At 43.1% G+C, this 19,861-nt stretch overlaps 1 protein-coding gene and 1 long non-coding RNA gene across 7 annotated transcripts in view; one reads left to right on the forward strand and one right to left on the reverse strand.

Moving 5' to 3' along the window:
- The window catches only part of LOC126997102 (uncharacterized), a 65,058-nt gene that overhangs the window by 43,888 nt on the left and 1,309 nt on the right, over nucleotides 1-19,861 (forward strand). Inside the window, exon 3 of one of the 3 annotated variants that reach the window (XR_007751904.1) lies at nucleotides 9,896-10,089. The exons of the other annotated variants lie outside the window; for them this stretch is intronic. This is a non-coding gene — a long non-coding RNA (uncharacterized LOC126997102). The remainder of the gene's footprint in view (nucleotides 1-9,895; nucleotides 10,090-19,861) is intronic. 3 annotated transcript variants of the gene reach the window in all.
- The window catches only part of LOC126997100 (junctional adhesion molecule 2A-like), a 50,887-nt gene that overhangs the window by 18,364 nt on the left and 12,662 nt on the right, over nucleotides 1-19,861 (reverse strand). Inside the window, exon 1 of one of the 4 annotated variants that reach the window (XM_050858162.1) lies at nucleotides 11,502-12,392. The exons of 1 other annotated variant lie outside the window; for it this stretch is intronic. In XM_050858162.1, the coding sequence (XP_050714119.1) occupies nucleotides 11,502-11,556 (55 nt within the window). In that variant the 5' untranslated portion in view covers nucleotides 11,557-12,392. Of the gene's footprint in view, nucleotides 1-11,501; nucleotides 12,393-17,129; nucleotides 18,177-19,861 lie in introns of those variants that run through there. 2 more of the 4 variants (XM_050858164.1, XR_007751901.1) reach the window with 2 other exon arrangements.

Consider the following 19,861-nt stretch of genomic DNA (forward strand, 5'->3'; position numbering starts at 1 on the left):
TTGGCTATCTTGTCTCCCTCATAGCGATACCAAATAAGCTAGAGAAGGCGATTTCGAGGTTTTATGGCTTTTGAGGCATTTAATTTCGGTTTTATTACATATTTTCACACTTGACTGATCGGCCACGCACACACTCGAATTTGTGAAGCTCGGATGAACCTTCCACCCGCTCCGCGTCAGCCCTCGCCACGCTGAGGCACTCCATGCAAGGGGTTGCCGCAGGGGCTTCTGGCAAACTTTGTCTGTTCCTTCCCTCCGAAGCGTCTGGACACGGTGTAGTTTTTCAGTGCTTTGAGGGAGTGACGGGGGGAGGCTGGGAGGGGCGTCAATATGCTTCTCTAAACCTTCATCTATGTAAGGATTTTCTTCTCTTTCACCTATATAGTCGTCTTTCTTCCTTTCCTGTGTTATTCCTTTTCTTTACCTATTCACCCCTTTCTCCTTCCCTCCTACCATCGGCTGAGTCTAAACGCAATACACTGTTTTGTGGAGGAGCCGAAGGAAAAAGGCCCCTGGTCACCCGCAGGCACGCGTCGGGGAGCAGTTGGGAGGCGAAGAGATAAAAAGAGCGGTCCGTCGCCTCCCACTGGAGAGTCAAAGTCTGCAGCGAAGAAAGAAGTGTCGGGCGTGACGCTCCTGGGGACTCGTGGACGATCTTGCCGCTGGGTCTGTGATGTTCGTGTCTTGTTAAGTTTGTTCAATCTCTCTTTTCAGTTGTGTACGGAGTCTTGTTTTCGTTTATGGACCTGGTTTCCGGTTTCTTTCATTAATTGTTGTTGCCCAACATTTTTTTTTCTTCTTTATTATACGTCCATTTGCATACTTTTCTTTTGTGATTTTTAAAGATAAAGTTCACTGCGTCCATTCATTTCTTGCTTATTGCGTAGAAATGTTGCACTTTTAGTAAATTCTTTCTCTCCATTTGCTTTCCCTCTTTTTCCAAGCGTACCATTTGTTTGCCTTTTGTAGTTTCTTTTTCCGTTTGGGTAAACAGTACAAGTGCTCTCCGCTCTTAAATTCAAATATTTAACCAAGTTTTTGTGCATGGAGCGTCTTCGTTTCGTTTTCTTTTATTTGTATTGTTTCTGATCCTTCGTTTAGGGTAACACAAAACTCCTAACTAATCGCATTTTTTTTAGGAGCTTGTTCCCATGCATGGAGTGTGATTACCCAGTTACTTTTATTTGCATGTTCGGAGATTTTAGTTCTCGCTGAGAGTAACAACATGAGCTCTTTCTCCATACATGTAAAATATATGGAGATTTATTAACTAGTATGGAGTTATATTTCTGGTTTCAGTCTTATGTTTTAATTTGTAGCGTTTATTATGTTTCGTTTAGCATAACAAGAAGTCTTGTTTCTCCTGTTGAGTTTACCGCAGAGACTTGTTTCCTTGTATGAAGACTGACTTCCATTTTCCATCAGTCTATAGTTGTATTGTTATTTTTTTTATGTTCAGGGTAACATCACAAGTCCTCCCTCTCCTATTTGGACAACTATGCATAATTATGGAGCTGTACTTTCATAAGAAATCTTTTCCTATTTTTATATTTCTCCACTTGTAGTTGTGCTTTTATATTCCTTCAGGTCAAGAGGACAAGCGTTAATGTGACTCTTTCCGCCGAGGTTTTATTGTGTCATTTAGGGTTCGCGCAATTAATTTTTAGGGACGCCATTTCCGCAAAACACATACACATCCATTCATGGCACCATACAATTACTATTTTTTCCAGGGGTCAGCTAACTTATCGCGGTGGGGAGGGAAGAAATGTAGTAGGCGAGTGCTAAATCTCAGAATATTAGTGTGAATGGTTATACAATAAACTTTCAAGAGGGTGAGGCAGCGCGGCCCTCCCCGCCCTTCTGCCTGCGGACGCCAGTGCAACACACCCTGAGTCTATTTGTCCGGCAGCCGGCACACTCTGGAGGCTACTAATGATGTTTATTTGTCTCACGCCGTCTGGAGGCGATGCTCAGCGTGTTTCGTGAAAATATCCTTGTGTGTCCCTTGTGTCTAGCTGTTCACGTCAATGAGGGCATCATGGCGACTAAGGAACTGAAGGGAATGTGTGCTTTCCTCGTGTCAAGTTTATTGATGTCAATGCGGATGTTGTGACGACTTAGAATCTGCAATAGTCTAGTTCTGCCCGTTCACCCCTTTCGTCTTGAATATTCTGGTCAATGTGAATGTCTTGAGATTCAAGAAATTAAATGCATCTTGTGTTTTCTTTTCTCCTTTAGTGTACGCTTATCATCGGGATCATCATCAACATCATTATTACCATTATCATCATTATCATGCTCTTCAGCCATTATTAGTCCTCTACAAGACAAAGTACTTTTCCAACGTTCTCCACCTCTCTTTGTCTAATGTTAGTGTACTCCATCCTGCTCCGGCAAATGCTTCACTTTCAACTCTCCACCTGGTCCTTTGTCTCCCTTGACTACAATATCTGGGTTGCCACTTGATTACTCTTCTCGTCCATCTGTTTTCAGTTCTACCCACACACTTTTTTTTCTTAATTGTCAATGGAATATTTTCATCCTTAGTATGTCTCCTGACCCATGATGCTTGCTTTCTCCTCTTTATTCCTCCTTGTGACCTTCTTAGAGCTTTCTTACTAAATCTTTTGTGAGGCGCCAAGTTTTTTTTTATTATACTACATTACACTGATTGTACACGTTTCTCATCAGCGGGACTGGCAGGTTGCTATTCATGATATGAACATGTTTACCATGGTAAACATGGTTTACTTCAAAAGTTCAATTGCACACGGCTGCAGCAGATACCTACATACCTTTTTTAAGTTAAACTTATAATTGCAATTACACTTCAGAATAGGAGTTCCATCACAATTAGAATTACTGCAAAACAAAAGCCATTATAATTGCAAAATATCGAATTACAGTCCATCATTTGGAAAATTAATCGTCGAAAGTCTATCGTTTAAATAGGTGTCGCAGTCACTTCACTACGATGTGCGCTAAGAGTTGCCAGTTTTCGAACTATATAGTACTTGCCACCAAGTCCTTTTTACAAGATAACTCATTAGCAATATCCACACTTTAAAAAATATCAGTTAACTCGTAATTTAATTCATTACGATTGCAATCAATTACTTAAATTTTATTTCCAATAGAATTATACTTATAACTAGTGACCTGAAGAGGTGGATTGACATTTTTGATATCTCCGCAGAATCGCGGGATATCATTGGAATGACTGTGTCAAATCGGCGACTGACTGAATAGCCAGTGACAACTCCGGGTATGTGGGCATGTGGCAAGCTACCTAAAAATCGACAATGTACACCCATTTGTTTCTGTAAGAGACAATCTCGAGTACTGGAGGCCAAGGGGACAAAGCTCATGGGATGAGCAAGTCGATATATCCTGCCAAGAAGGAACTTGTGATGATAAGGGGGCAAATATGGAGACTTGCTCAGAGGGATTCCCGGGGTTGGGCGTCGTAGGGTGGATAAGGTGACGCGCCTTCCGGAGTATACCGCTGTTGATTGATGTAATTCATCACATTCAAATTGAATTACAAATACAATCAATCCATTTCTGATTCCTATTATTTTTGTGATTTCTTTTTCGTTGGCTGAGTTAGGACTGATTTGGTTCCCCTAGATGTGTGTTATTCTACTCGCAAGTGTTTCGTTCCCGAACATTAGATATTACGTTAACTAATCAGGTACCACAGAGACACGTCAGTCCTCGTCGACAGACCGACTTCGTCGGCTCGGCTGATGTTAGCCGATAGAGTCGGTTTGTCGGCACCCTGCTACGGGCCGCCATTGGCAAAGGCCTGGGCTCCCTCCCTATTTGAACAACAACAGGTACCAGGACAGCAAATTTAGTTTTCCTGCTACCTGCTTATTAAACAGAACCTTCGTTTTCTTCATATTCATCCTCAGAACAACTTTGAGACCCTTACCGTGTAGTTCTTCAATTACTCCTTGTAAGGTTTACCCAAAATTTCTCTGAACACCAATGCCATGTGCAAATCTAAGGTTGTTAGGATAGTTTCCGTCTATCTTGATTGCTGCGTTATCCCATTTTTATTTCTTAACTACTTGCTTCAAGGAAGCCAAGGATTATTTTGGACATTTTGTCCCCACACACACGTGTGTGTGTGTGTGTGTGTGTGTGTGTGTGTGTGTATTTTGTGTGTGTTTTCCTTCTGTTTTTACAGTAGTCGAGGCATTCCAAGGGAAACAAATTATAAAAAACAAACCCTCTATGCGTTGCTTATTCATATAGAAAACAGCTAAAGGAGCCGAAAAGGAAGGTTCCGGTTTGGCTGTAGAAATGACTTGCTATTCCCCTCTTGAAAGTGTTCAAGTCATGTAGGAGGAAAGACAGACAAAGGAAGGCTGCTGCAAAGTTTATCACTGAAGAGATAAAAAAAAATGATGCTGGTTAACTATTGCATAACGAGACGAAAACCATACGCGTTCGACAGCTTGATTGATGACTTGGATGTGGCCAGTTGTTGGATATTCAGTACAAAATACAACTTGTTTTCTTGCCTGAATTTTGTAAAGTGTTGCGGTTATTTTGTTTATGATATTAGTGAGTAGTTTGTAGATTACCGGGAGAAGAGTAATTGGTTAGAAGTTTTTAAGTCGTGTTTTTTTTGCGTGTGAACAAATATATCGGTGGATTTTTTTCAAGATTCTATGAACTCTGTCACCTTGCCACCATTTTGTATATGTAATGAAATCGTTTTTGTATGAAATTGCTTCAAGGTTTGGTAAGGCCTCTACTGCGCTGCTCTTCAAAGTTATATAATATACTAAGTTAACCTGTAGCATTCAGTCCTTTCAAGTGATGTAAGTGTAGAGGAGGGATGGTAGATGCTATTCAGAGCATTTTGAAGCGCCACTTACACCATCTTTCATTGCCTCATCTCTGTAACGTGTTTTCGATTACACACATTAAGAAATAATACATTGCAGTCACGACTGAAAATTGTTTAGGCCGAGAAAGCAAAGTCTTTATATAATCAAATTTTCCACTCGCGCATTCCTTTTAAGTTTACTTCAGCCACGTGTTCCATCGTCTTCCTCGCCTCTTTCTGTCCCCTTATTTAACCTCCTTCCGCCTTTAAGCTCCTTCTCTGCTGTGCCTTGTTCTCTTGTCCTAATTTACATCCATTTCTTTATGTCTCCCCTCTCCCCTCACCCCATCTCTCTCTCTCTCTCTCTCTCTCTCTCTCTCTCTCTCTCTCTCGCTTTTGTTCCTCCCGTCTGTAGTTTTCTCTTTCTCATCACGGTTCTTCTTCCCCTTCCTTCCCACATTAAAGCTATTCCTCTCACCGACCGCCAGCTCGACTTTCTTTAAGCATAGTTTCCCCTCGCATAGCCAACTCGAGTTTCCTTTGGTGGTGCTCCCCATGTGCTGTTATTCCTAGGGGTAGCGGTCCCGGTTTTCTTCTTTAATTCATATCTTCCACTGATTCCCTTCTTTGTGCAGAGTTTAAAAGTCTCTCTCTCTCTCTCTCTCTCTCTCTCTCTCTCTCTCTCTCTCTCTCTCTCTCTCTCATTCGTTACCCTTCGTGCCTCTCTTCTCGTTCTTTTCTCCATATCGCTGTGTTCTCATTTCGCTGCCTCCGTTTTTCTTGTCATATCTTCCCTTACTAATTTTATCTGTTGCTTTGTCTCGTCCGTCGTCTCACCTTCATTCCCTCGCTCTCTCTATTTTCTCCCTTTCTGCGCTTCTATATTTTTTCTCCTGCAATATCTAATCCATGTTTCTCTGTTTTGTATCTTTGTCTGTGTTTGTGAGTGCTTTATTTGATGTAGGTCTCTCTCTCTCTCTCTCTCTCTCTCTCTCTCTCTCTCTCTCTCTCTCTCTCTCTCTCTCTCTCTCTCTCTCTCTCTCTCTCTCTCTCTCTCTCTCTCTCTCTCTCTCTCTCTCTCTCTGTGTGTGTGTGTGTGTGTGTGTGTGTGTGTGTGTGTGTGTGTGTGTGTGTGTGTGTGTGTGTGTGTGTGTGTGTTTCAGTTAAGTCATTTTGTCTTTCGTTGTTTCTCTGCTTGTCTCCCTGTCCATCTCTGCTCCTCCAATCTTTTCCTTTATTTTCTCATTCCCTTCCGTTGTCTCCCTTTGTCTTTTCCCTTCCCCGTCTCGCCTCCTTTCACTTCTGCCTTCTCTTGCTTGTCTTTATCCTGTCCCTTCCTCCCTATTTTTCTCATTGTCTCATATCCTCCTCCTTTTCCTATTCCCTCCCCCATCTTTCTTTTCCCTCTCCTCTCCCTACACCTCCAACACCAAAGCCATTATGACCCTCCTGCTTCGTCTCCTCCTCCTCATCCTTTGCCTCTTCCTCTTCTCTCACCTTCCACCCACTCGCCCTACCACCACTCCCACCTTCCCCCGTTCACTTTCCCCCCCACCCCACCCCACCACCAACACAGCCCCCCTTCCTTCTACCCACCTGGCCACCGCCGCAGCCCCGTGCCTCATCCTTCATATATTCCTTCCTCCCACCACCAACTGTTTTTCGAAGGATATTAATCAAGCGGGAGTAAAAAGCTGGAATGGCTGGCACGGGGTTGTCGCGATGCCCGTGTTAGCCTCGGCCCTGATGGATGGCGCGTAATGTCTTCAGGGGCCGCCAGCATCACAGCGGTTTTCCCTGCTCATTATCGTTCCTCTGTTTAATATTATCAATGCTATTCTCATTATTATTTTTAGTTATTATTATTATCGTTATTACTATTGTTACCGTTAATAGTATGGAAACAATTCAGTCTATATTCGAATCACTGCCGCTGCCTCGGCCATGCAGAGGTGTAAAAGAGCGAGACGCAGCCTGATATCACCACGAGGGGGGTGGCTGTGACTTCAATCCGTCCTGGTGCAGGGTGTCATGACATACTGGTCACCCTTAGACAAGGTGAAACAACCCCGCCAGTGTTCGAGCCTCCTCATCGGGTACCGCTGCCTCGCCCCCACGCAGGTTAAAAGAAGAGGGAGAGTAATACGGCGACAAAAATCCAATAGTCACACATCTCCACGAGCTCCCATCTCCTTTGTCTTTCCTGTGACCAAGGGAGTGCCTAGGGTACGGAGGATCCAGTTTGAGCCTCGGAACACTAAACACGAACTGAATGCCTCACCGCTCGCTTGCCAGCTGTCCCTTTAATAATGGCGCCTCCATAGTGAAAGGTTTAGCATGCCTAGCTACGATACGCGGATATGCGTTCGATCTCGGTTCGGGTCACTCAACATCCAGCTCACCCAGCCGTCCATCCTCTCTTTCGGATCCATCAATAAAGGCATACCTATAGAGGAAACGTAGGGAAAGTAATCTGTGGTACCTGAATGCCACACTTGCCCTGTGCCCCGGGGTAATGGGATCCTATCCACCGCAGGCTCAAGAGTCAAAGAAATGAAGGTAAGCACCGAGGCCACGCGCGACTTAGCTTATGTTCAGCTTTACCTTCAATAACAGTGTAAGAAAGATTGCTGTTTCGGTTACTGTCGTTTGAATATTTATTGGACGTCCAATTCAGCAATACTTCAAAGGTACCGAGAGAAAAATAGTGCTAAACCTTTATTACCTACCTGTAACAAAGCAAGGTAGGCGGTGGCTGAGTGGTTAGCGTTCGGGAACCGCATTCACCGCGCCATGGACGACGTCAGTTCGAATCCGCCCGCTACCACCTGTGATTTTTCAGTCACCGGCGAGTGGCCTAAGACTACCCACATGCTGTCCTGAAGACCACCCATCAACCCGGACTCTAGAAGAAATCGTCCAAGTGAATCAAGAATGAGTTCCGGGGGGCAGAATGAGCCAAGCATAAATGACGCCACTATAAAAAATATAAAAAATTGCCTGCGCCATGACGGGCTTGGGCCGACCACCAGGCCCCTGAAGAAAAACTATATACCGGCGCTACAGGCGTAGACGTAAAAAAAAAAATAATAATAATAAAAATAATCGTTTCATCTAAAGCAGTGCGCTTCAGCCACCTCTGATAGAGCCTCTGATTGCCAGAGTGCAAAAAATTCCAACTTTTCCAAATTAATGTTTTAAACCGAGGTGACTCATGCAAATAAGTAAAAAATTTGAATGCTGCTGTTTGAGATATTTTGTCCGGGAAAAGTGTATGCGTCTGTCGCTGTGACGCGCGCATGTATGTTTGTGTGTGTGTGAGAGGAGGGGGGCGTGCATGTGTGAAAGCGCGAGTGATTATACACGCGTACACGGACTTTCAGAAAGTCTGGAAAGGATTAAAAACAATTTAGAAACAGTTGTTGTTTGCAAGGAAATTTTTTTCACTAAATATGACTAAAATCTTTCTGCCTCCGAGCGTCGGTAAAACAGTTTAGGAACAGTTTCTGAGGCGCGGTGCGAGGCTGCACAGGTGGCTTTGCAGACACCACGCTCTACACATGGATCCCTACATAGGTGACTTTGTACTCCCGTTAAATAACGTATTATTCATAAGGGACTTTACAAACGTGACGCCTTACTTTGGTGAGGTTGAGACGATTTACACTGGTGACTCTAAATAGCTGACTCTGTTACACAGACGGCGATTAACGCAGGTGACTGCGTACACAGGTGATGTTTTACGCTGAGGAAGTTTTAACACGGTCCATAGGTGACGCGTTACTGGGGCCTTGCCCGGCTGACAATGCACAGGGAGAGCGACGCTCAGGTGAATCCAGCTTAAGGAAAAACAAAGGACAACATCGCCGCTTTACACTGACGGAGAACAAAGAATACAATGCTCTATTTAAACAACTCTTAGTATTTTACTCCGAATATAAACGGAATAATTGTTTTGATGCTGAATGATAAACAACCGTTTATCAAATAAATAGAGAGAGAGAGAGAGAGAGAGAGAGAGAGATCCATTTTCAAATTTCCTCTGTACCTGATTTGCTTTTTTAACCGTGGTGTAAGGAAGAAAAATAAATTCACTAAAGCTAAATATTAATATCAATACTGTGTTAATAATTGGAATACTTGCCATATTTGCACATACAGCTGAGATATTTGCCAATATTATACTCGTGAATTACCTGCTAATTTTCCGATACAGTCAAGTACATTAACACGTGTCAACTATATAACACATAATTTACATCCTGATTTTCTCTCAAAATGAAACCGCACTTGTCATACTGTCCTGAAGACCACCCATCAACCCGGACTCTAGAGGAAACCGTCCAAGTGAATCAAGAAGGAGCTCCGGGGGCAGCATGAGCCAAGAGAAGATGGCACCACTATAAACACTTGCCTGCGCCATGACGGGCTGGGGCCAACTACCATCCAGGCCCCTCAAGAGAGCCTACCGACGCTATAGGCGTTCACTTAAAAAAAAATAAAAAAACGGCCAACGGCGTCACCCTTCCATAACTCCCTCACTCCTCTGATCCTCGTCTTAACATCACATAACTTTCTTGATCTCCTTCGCGTGAACTTAATTTGAGCGTTGTCTCCATAAATCGGACCAACCCACCTGCCCTCCCCTCCCCTCCCCCCCCTTCCCTGATCGAGTCATGTCTTCGAGAGCTTCATAATTTAGCGACGATTGATGGTGAGCTTCGATTTACCGGCAGCAGAAGTTACACTAATTGGGCAATAATTCTCAGACAACGACTTATTACTGGGTGTAAAATTTGGTGACAGCCTTCATGAGGAAACTTTTATTACCCCCCAAAATGTCTTGAGACCCCGGCCTCTTCCTCCTCCGCCTCCTCCTTCTTTACTTATTTTCGCTATACAAAGGTGGCCGCGTGATCACCTGAATAACTAGTAACGTGGATGATGTGTTATCTTTCTGAAGGCATGAAAAGTTTTATTGACACAACGTAAAATTCATACTTTTTGGGGGTGATTTTGTCTAACTTTTGTTTTATAACTTTCCCACAGATGTTGATGGAGAGTAGAGAAGCACCACCACTCTTGATTTAAAAAAAGAAAAAGAAAGGTCAATTAACTCCTTAGTATCAAGTCCTGGTATGCTGTTAGTGGTCCGGGGATTTCGTCGCCTCCTGTCATGGGCTTCAGACAGAGCATTCACCCTTCAGCTGGGCGTCATTCTCATCACCCCTGGTTTGCACCGCGTGAGTGCATGTGGACCTTGACTTCTTTGGGGAAATATATGGGAAAAAAGTATTATCAGATCACCTCGAGTATATTTGTAATGGATCATATTCGGATTTTTGTTCATTTCCACCGGCGTTTTCTTTGCAGAAGATTAGCAGGGCAAGATTAATAAAATCGATTAAAGCTACATATTTTCAGTTTTGATATAGACATTGATAAGAATTGGTTGACACAAGAACTAGTTAATGAAAAAAATAGCAGTCGTGCTAGTGACTACAGCCTTCATATACTCCTTAAAAATTATTTTTACAAGTTCATTGACAAAGATAGTTGCCCCGAGTAGGTCGACGAATCTCTCGCACTGCGCTTATGGGAAGCTTTTATTCTTGTGTTAATACTCCTTTATTTTCAAAACTTTTCAAGAGTGACTTTTTCTGTATGCAGTACGTGGCATCCCTATTTGCATATATTTAATTTTATTCAGTCTTTCTCTATCGTTGTCTGTCTGTCTGTTTCTGTCTATCTGTTTCTCTCTCTCTCTCTCTCTCTCTCTCTCTCTCATGCTTTGTCTACCTCACTGGCACTCATAAAGGATGCCACCTTCAGTTTTTAAAACAATGAAAAGCTGCCGTTAGTAATCCGTCTAATTGTTAACGTATTGATTTCTGCTTTGACCTCAAGTAAAATCCTCTAAAAGTAATAATGAAAAGCAGTATAGAATTATTAAGACGAGAAATGCACTAGGTAACCTTTTATGGAAATGCAATAATGTAGAGTGGGTATTTTCATATTAACTTAACGTACAAGCCCCGCCCCCTCACGGCCATGACACCAGACAAAAAGCTTCCCCTCAAAGAATTTTCAATCACGCTGGTCTGTAGATAGGAAGGGAAGTTGCACTGGAAGGGTAGGGGAGGCGAAAGGGGATGGGAAGTGGTAGGGAAGAGAAGAGGGGTGGGGGGGTTAACGGATGGGATGGGGAAAGGTGAGATGACGGGGAGGTGGAAGAGGAAAGGATGGGGAAATGGGTGTGGGAGAGGAGGGATGGGGTGAAATGTGGGGTAAATGAAGGAAGGGAAGGAGAGAGGTGAAAATGAGTGAGGAAGATGGAAGGAAAAGAGAGATAAGGTGAGATTGTGAGTGAGGAAAAGGAAAAGGGAAGGAAAGGGGCGAGGTGAGAATGGGAGACGAGAAGGAAGGGAAGGGAAGGAGTGGACTGGGGATGAGGAAAGGAATTAAAAGCGTGAGTGAAGGAATGTGGGATGAGGGGAGGAAAAAATATGGCGAGGGAGGAAAGGGAAAGGGTAAGGTTACTAAGGTAAGGGGGTAGGAGAGGTGGAACTCATTCATCAAGGTAGCCCGCGACATGCTTTGGAAAGGGGAAAGGCAGTGGGTGATCCATCAAAGTAATATGAACAGACCATTGTACCTTGGATGAGGAGCGTGGCCGCCAGCACCAAGGCGCGGGAACGTGGCCCCCTCATTGTGTGTGTGCGTGTGTGTGTGTGTGTATGCCTTGGTCGCGTAGGGTTCGTTACTCTTTTTTTCGTCTAAGGTGGGGGTAAAACTCTTCGTGTGGGGTTGGTTCCGTCTGTTTTCTTCACTCAAACAGTCGTCACGCGATGCAAACACAGAGTAAAAGCTCCTTCTAATAAGAACAAAGTTGTAAAATACGTAAGAAACCAGTTAAGTTATCAAAATCCAGTCTCGGGGAGGAAAAATTATGTGTAGTGTGACGGATCTTTCTTCTCTGGCGTTCGCATCCACGTTTCCCGGCGTTCGATATGCACGCGCGGTCAAGTAACTTTAGCAGCGACAGACTCGACCTCCTCTCTCACTCACGACCAGCGGGACACTGCCGTCGACGCTACCCAGAATCCTGCCGGGCTCTGTGCAGGTTTGTGGCTCGTCACCGCGTCACATAAAGGAGGGATGGGAGGGTGAGTGGGAAGGGAGGATTTGACGTTTATTGTGTTACGTTCCCTAACGGCACAGGTCTTGGTGGCGGCACGGAGAGGTAGTGCTTTGATGTGCTGGCGCGAGTGATGCGGAAATCAGTTCACCTCGGGCGTGATTTTAGTTATCTTTTGTACTATGAAAGGAGAACGTCAGAAACTGAAAACAAATCTGATTGTGTTCGTTATTTAACGCTGGACATAGTTGTGGTGGCGTGATTGGTACCAAAATTACCCACCTAAAGTGTGCTTTGATAGTTAAGCAAATATGTTCATAACACCGGACGCGCCGGGCGTGGGTGTGCTCCCGAGATTGATATTAACCAAATCTCGACTATATATATGTTTTTTACAGTATGAAATGAAATAATACGGTCTAAGGGTTGAAAGCAAATGTGTTCGTAATTAAACGACAGATAGGATTTGATTAGGCGTGGTTAATGTTGATATAACGCAACCGTTAGTTGCTATGTTAATTTTTCCAACAAATGGAAATAAGAACTAAGAGTTCCAAAATGCTTATATCCTGGCATTAGTGTGTCGGTGGTGGCCTCTTCTTGGTGACTTGTGCCCACAGAGTTATATACATAACTCTGTGCTTGTGCCGTGTCTGCAAGAATGGTGGAAAGTCCCTGAGATCGTTGGGTAACAGCATTGTGTACGACCCAGCCTAAAACAACGGAAACAGTATCAGACCAATCACTATAATGATTTAATACATAATATGAAAAGGTGGCCTTATGAGTGTTTCTGCAATGTTCGTTTTTTTAATGAAAATCAGTGACCAAAAAAAAAAACAATATACGGGGAAACATCCAAACGAATAACATTCTTTATTTTAGTTTTATAATGCTTGAAAAAATGGAAGCGATGCGGAGACGGAATTTGTTTTTTTCATATTTTTTTTTACCACACATCTGATCTTCTTGCTCTAACACTTTCAGCTTCGTTGAGACGTTTCTCTAACTCGTTAAATCGGATTTCATCTACTTTTGGGATGAATTCTCTTAGGTCGTTATTTCCTTCTTTTCCAGGGTTCGCCTTGGCCTTCTTTAGCATGGCCACCGCTGCTGTAGAAGCCGCGTCCACCCTGGTGCTCTGGTGCTTCATAAAGTTGTCATAATGAGGAGTTTGTCCCTTCAGAGCCTCGTATCTCTTTTTCCAATCCGCGAGCCCCCTCTGGACCCTCTCATCCTTTCCTTCCTCTAAACTGGTACTGTTAGTTATCCCGGCTACCATGAACTTATGACAACAACAGCAAAAGACGAGAGGCTTCGAGAGGAAGAAGGTCTTCGGGTAATGTTTTGACAGCAACGCCAAACCATGGTCTTTCAGGGCTGTAATGTCGGTCTTGTTCACCACATACACCTTCCCTCCCCTCATGACGGTGCACTGGGTCTCGGGAACGGTGATATTTTCGGCACAGAGTTTATTTTTCACCGCCTCGAACACTTCGAGGCTCTCCTCTAAGCGGGTATTGGAGAGCGCCTGGGAGGACGGTGCGCCAGGAGTCACCTCTCCGCCGACGGTGGGTTCTCCCGCCGCTAGACGCAGCAGCGCCAGCGATAAGATAATCCAAGTTGCCATCTCAGCCTAAAAAAATATATTGTCTCGATAACAGCAAACCTAGCTTATAAAATAAAAATAAAAAGGATGAAATCTCATTCTCTAAGACCTTGCAAAAATCGTAAGTGAGCAGAACTTCATACACATAAACCATGGAATGGGGCAAGTAACAACTGATTTGCCTCTTAGAAGCAAACGCGGAAAGAATATTTGTACTTGGCAGAAAAAAAAATAAAAGTGAAGAGTATTTCACGTGCCAGAATCATGTAAGGGATCTCTATCGATGGTTTCCTGTGTAACTTTCTTTCTGCTAGACTCTGCTAGAAGCTTTGATTCTTTCACTTCAACAGAAGAGTAACTAAGGGAAGCAGATCTTCGTGAAAGAAACTTGACTGGCACCGTGGAAACAGAAACATAGGTTCGAAAAATATAATGCGGCTCGCTAGCTCTCTTCCTGCTAGAGTGTTGCGAGATTTTGAAATTCACTTCATTTCCACGACAGGAGACTAAGGAAAGCAGGGCAGAGTGCAAGAAATTATACTGTTACTCTGATTTTGGTTGGGCGAACATCCGTGAACAATGTAGCCCATGAGTGCTGCAACACGGTGTGGGTATGCACATAATTTACGGGAGCATTTGTCTCCGTAACGAGAGGCATATCCATTAAGGAATTCAAGTAGTTAATGACAATAAATCTTAGGGTGTAACAGTGTGACAACTACGGCGGATTTGCGTATTCTAGTGCTGTATGTATGTATTATATACGTATGTATGTATGTATGTACTATGCATGTATGTATGCATGCATTCATGTACGCATGCATGTATGTATGTAGCTATGTGCGTATGTACGTTTGTCTGTCTGCCTGTCTTTCTGTCTGTTTGTCTGTATGCATACTGTGGTTGACAATTAAATCACGTAAGAAGTCTACAACTTGTAGAACGAATATCTGTAAATAATTACATACATGATAATAATTACATGAACAAGGGACTTAAAAATGACTCACTCATTGACTGCAAGGAGGCTATTTAAAAGCTGTCATATGGTTGCTTACAAGACACACAGCAAGTGACGAACAATTATGGGACAGTCAATTTTTTTTTTGTACAGCTACGGAGACAGTTCAAGGGCGTAATGAAAAAAAAAAAAAAGGCCTGCTACTTACTGCTCCAGAACAGAGGTTAAAGGAGTGTTCAAAATCAGGGGTCAATTTCGGGAGGTGTCCTGATACCCTCCTCTTGAAAGAGTTCAAGTCATAGGCAGGAGGAAATACAGATGAAGGAAGATTGTTCCAGAGTTTACCAGCGTGAGGGAAGAAAGAGTGAAGATGCTGGTTAACTCTTGCATAAGGGGTTTGGACAGTATAGGGATGAGCATGAGTAGAAAGTCGAGTGCAGCGGAGCCGCGGGAGGGGGGGAGGCATGCAGTTAGCAAGTTCAGAAGAGCAGTCAGCATGGAAATATCGATAGAAGATAGAAAGAGAGGCAACATTGCGGCGGAATTTCAACCACAAGCTGTATGAGTTATTGATTGACAGGACAGTGCCAAGGACAGAAGATATTTAAGTCTTGAATTCATTATATATTATTACTTAAGCGAGAGTCTTACGGATTAATTGAAAAATATCATGATTGATGACGAAACCTACGCTGTAGCGGCAAAAGAAACAAATAGGTGGAGCAGAATCGCATGGAGCGAGAGTGGAAGAGGGGAGCTGAGAGTTGTGGGCACGAGAGTGCGGGAAGAAGAGACGAGGGACAATAGAGGAAAGGGAGATGGGAAAGGAGAAGAGAGGGGAATGAGTAGAGGAAGACAGGGAAGGAGGAAAGGGATGATGGGGACAGAGGTAGAGGAGAAGGTAGTTACAACTCCCTTCAGTCATACACGCGTTCGCAGTCATCATGAAAACGGCGGTAGAATAGTTGGAAGTAATTTTTTTTTAATCACATTAAAAAAAAAATCTTCAGAAACATAGGACCCAAATATAAAAAGCAATTCTGTCTTCAACACGTAAACAGCACCGCTAAATGATTATCAAATGCCAGTGTGTATTTAGGAACAATATTTACCACAATGCTTTACACTAACAGCATGCAATTAAAGTAAAGACCAATTAGCTTTGATGAGTGACAAACTGTATTGATAAATGATGGGTAATTGGTCATTCGCTGTGCTTGCTCTCTCTCTCTCTCTCTCTCTCTCTCTCTCTCTCTCTCTCTCTCTCTCTCTCTCTCTCTCTCTCTCTCTCTCTCTCTCTCTCTCTCTCTCTCTCTCTCTGACTCTCTCTCTCTCTCTCTCTCTCTCTCTCTCTCTCTCTCTCTCTCTCTCTCTCTCTCTCTCTCTCTCTCTCTCTCTCTCTCTCTCTCTCTCTCTCTCTCTCTCTCTTTCTCTCTCTCTCTCTCTCTCTCTCTCTCTCTCTCTCTCTCTCTCTCTCTCTCTCTCTCTCTCTCTCTCTCTCTCTCTCTCTCTCTCTCTCTCTCTCTCTCTCTCTCTATGTCTCTCTCTCTCTCTCTCTCTCTCTCTCTCTCTCTCTCTCTCTCTCTCTCTCTCTCTCTCTCTCTCTCTCTCTCTCTCTCTCTCTTTTCTCTCTCTCTCTCTCTCTCTCTCTCTCTCTCTCTCTCTCTCTCTCTCTCTCTCTCTCTCTCTCTTTCTCTCTCTCTTTTCTCTCTCTCTTCTCTCTTTTCTTTTCCCTCTCTTTTCTCTCTCTCTTCTCTCTTCTCTCTCTCTCTCTCTCTCTCTCTCTCTCTCTCATGCTTTCCCTATGTCCTGTGCTGTCCAACTTAATAATGTGAAAGTTTACTGGTGTTTTCACTATCATCTTTTTAGAATGTCTGATTAAAAAAACTAATGCAAGAGTCGTGGTATCTTCATTCTTTTGTTCCTGTTGAGTGCCGGGACTTATCAGATGTCTTGTGCTGTCCAACTTATTAATGCAAGAATCATGGTATCTTCACTTTTTTATACCTTTTGAGTGCCTGGACTTATCAGATGTCTTGTGCTGTCCAACTTATTAATGCAAGAGTTGTGGTATCTTCACTTTTTTATACCTTTTGAGTGCCTGGACTTATCAGATGTCTTGTGCTGTCCAACTTATTAATGCAAGAGTTGGCCTGTATCTTCACTCTTAACCCCTTCACTACGGCCAGGCCAAAACAGTGCTCAATGCCATATCCGGGATCGCCACATGCGCCAAATTTCAAATGTCGCTATTGAATATAACAAGTTTTCAGCCATACACTCAACATAATCATCATGTATTATATATGAAAACATGCAGAGTGGACCGTATTGGCTATACAGGCAGTGCCACACGTGGCCACTCGTTGAACTGTCAAAGCAGTACTTTCCATAGAATTCAAGTTATGTACTAGAGTGCATCTGAGGCTGCCTCCAGGATACAAGGCCTTGGCAAAGTCACTGCTCTGAGCCAACGACCGCTCACTTATTACCTCTACTCAATTTCCTGACACTAATATTTGACCGCCAAATTTCAAATGTAGCATTTAAATATAACAAGTTTTCAGCCATAAACTCAACACAATCATCATATATTATATAAGAAAACATGCAGAATCAAATGGTGCATATAAAGAAACATAAATTAATTGATAATTTTGAGATGTAAGCATAAATATAGAGATAAAATAACTTGTATATTGGCTAAAGCGAGCCAGGACGCAGTAAGCGCGTCCTGGGATGTGGTAAGGGGCATGCAAGGACACAGTATACACGTCCTCGTGTTGAAGGGGTTAAGCCTTCCCTGTGTCCTGTGCTGTCACCTCTGTAATGCAAGTGGTGGACAATATGAGATACCCTTTGCCTCACAGTTAATGGCCACATAATGAGGTACAGGAATGAGATAAAATTCATATAAAGCCGTATTTTTGAAAAGGGGAAGGGAGGACTCAACTGAAAAAAGATGGCTTTATTTTGTACACTTTTTACTCCTTTTTAAATAAGAACACCATACACAGCAGGCAGTAGCTTAGCCAGTAGACTATTAGTGCTGCCTTGGAGAATCTTGGAACCATTTGCTGAACTGAGTGCAGACCAACGTGACTCACATGAAGCACTTGGCAACAGAAAACTCCTCAGTTGTATCCTTGACGTGCAAATTTCCCTCAGTAACTCATGCTGCTCAATACTCATTAGAGAGAGGTGGTTCAATCTTGTTTGACCCATACTGACTCTTACTTCATTCTTGAGTCTATTTCATTTTGGAAAGGAGCATTCACCACTGCAGTTGGTAACCATTAGAGTTAAATAAATCTTCAACGCGATCTCGACATTAAGAGAACAAGAACCAAAAGAATTATCAACTCTCAGACGATACAATGTCATCTCGTAAAGGTCTTGTTGAGATCCAGCAACAGTACAGCTGGGTCAGACCGCAACAGCATTGATCCAATATTTCCCAAAATATTATAAGGTACGTCAAGTTTGCAGTATATTCACAGGCCAACATTCGCTGCAGATTTATCTTTACTTAATGTTATGATAACCCCTCGAATGTTGGTCTCTAAATGTGCTGGCAACTTAACGTACACCTATTGAATATACACCAGCAGAGCGGTCGCTTCTGAAAATAAAAAAAACTATTTTACCCCTTTGTCATCACGATATATTATTATACTCAGTACCCTACCAACGTACTACTGGCTTACTCATGAGTACAGATACTATTGATAAGAGGCCAAAACTACCATTTGACATGGTAAAAACAACAAAACTCACACTCAGATTCAGCTGTGCACTTGTGCCTTGACAGCCATTAGTGTCACTCTTCACTGAGCCACGATCTCAATATTTTTCATCAGTATCACCACCCAGCTGATTTGTCCTTTTTTCTGTTATTGATATTTAATGTAAACTACTACTAAACTTTTATCTGCATTAATAGGTTAAGTATATTATGTATAACACACCCCTAACTTACCCTACAGACTGTCAAGGAAATACACATTTTAACCCGTCCGCTGCAATTGGCACGGATTTGGCTTTCACTGGTAGCCTGGTGAACTTATATTCCCAGGTCTTTCTCTGCCTCTGTGGTGGATAGTGGAATGTTTCCCATATGGTATTGATGTGCTGGATATCCCCTCCCAAGGTGCAGGACTACATTTTTCTTCATTGAATTGTAGCAGCCACTTTTTGCTCCACTCCGTAGCTTGGTGAGGTCTTCTTGTAGGAAATCCGTAGTCAAGGGGTTAAAAGAATCCATCGCCAGGACCTTCATGCTATTCAATTTACATATGTTTATGTCTGCTGGAGCCTTGGGTCCAGCTGCAACACCCACAAGTCCGGATTTGGACCGCGGGCCGCCAGTTGAGTTGGGAAGCCCTGGACTATATGCCGTATACGGTGTACTATAATGCCAGGCTTATTATACTATGCCCTAGTGAAGTTTTCTATATTTTCTTATCCCGGAAGCAGCGACGGGCCAAATTTGTGCCGTGATATAAACCCCAAAAAATAGATGATACATGATCTGATCACAAATGCATTGATATATATTATGAAATGGTTTGTGTGAGGGGTGATTTTTTTTCATTTTTCTCGCTTAGAGGGACCATTAAGAAACATGATCCCCGCAGCTACCGGGTTATATATAGTAATATCATATATAATAATATTACAAAAAATCAGGAAAATGAGTAATTATTTTGTCTCGGCCTTCTGTGCCTAAGGGCAAAAACTTTAGTTACTAATTTTTTACATTCCCGCGGGGCCTGTAGCACGTGCTAAATGTGCTACTAGGTTAACCCCTTGAATGCGGATTTCCTACAGTTAGACATCACCAAGCTACTGAAATGGAGCAAAAAGTGGCTGCTTACAATTCAATGAAGAAAAATGTAAAGTCCTGCACCATGGGAGGGGATATCCAGCACACCAATACCACATGGGAAAACACTCCACTATAGGACCTGAGGATGTGCACAGGGCTGCCAGTGAAGGGACCACATGGGAAAACACTCCACTATCCACCACAGAGGCAGAGAAAGACCTGGGAGTATATGTTACCAGGCTACCAGTGAAGGGATATCCAGCACACCAATACCACATGGGAAACACTCCACTATCCACCACAGAGGCAGAGAAAGACCTGGGAGCATATGTTACCATGCTACCAGTGAAGGAATATCCAGCACACCAATACCACATGGGAAACACTCCACTATCCACCACAGAGGCAGAGAAAGACCTGGGAGTGTATGTTACCAGGCTACCAGTGAAGGGATATCCAGCACACCAATACCACATGGG

This window comes from Eriocheir sinensis, chromosome 11 (assembly GCF_024679095.1).
Source record: "Eriocheir sinensis breed Jianghai 21 chromosome 11, ASM2467909v1, whole genome shotgun sequence".
NCBI lineage: Eukaryota > Metazoa > Arthropoda > Malacostraca > Decapoda > Varunidae > Eriocheir > Eriocheir sinensis.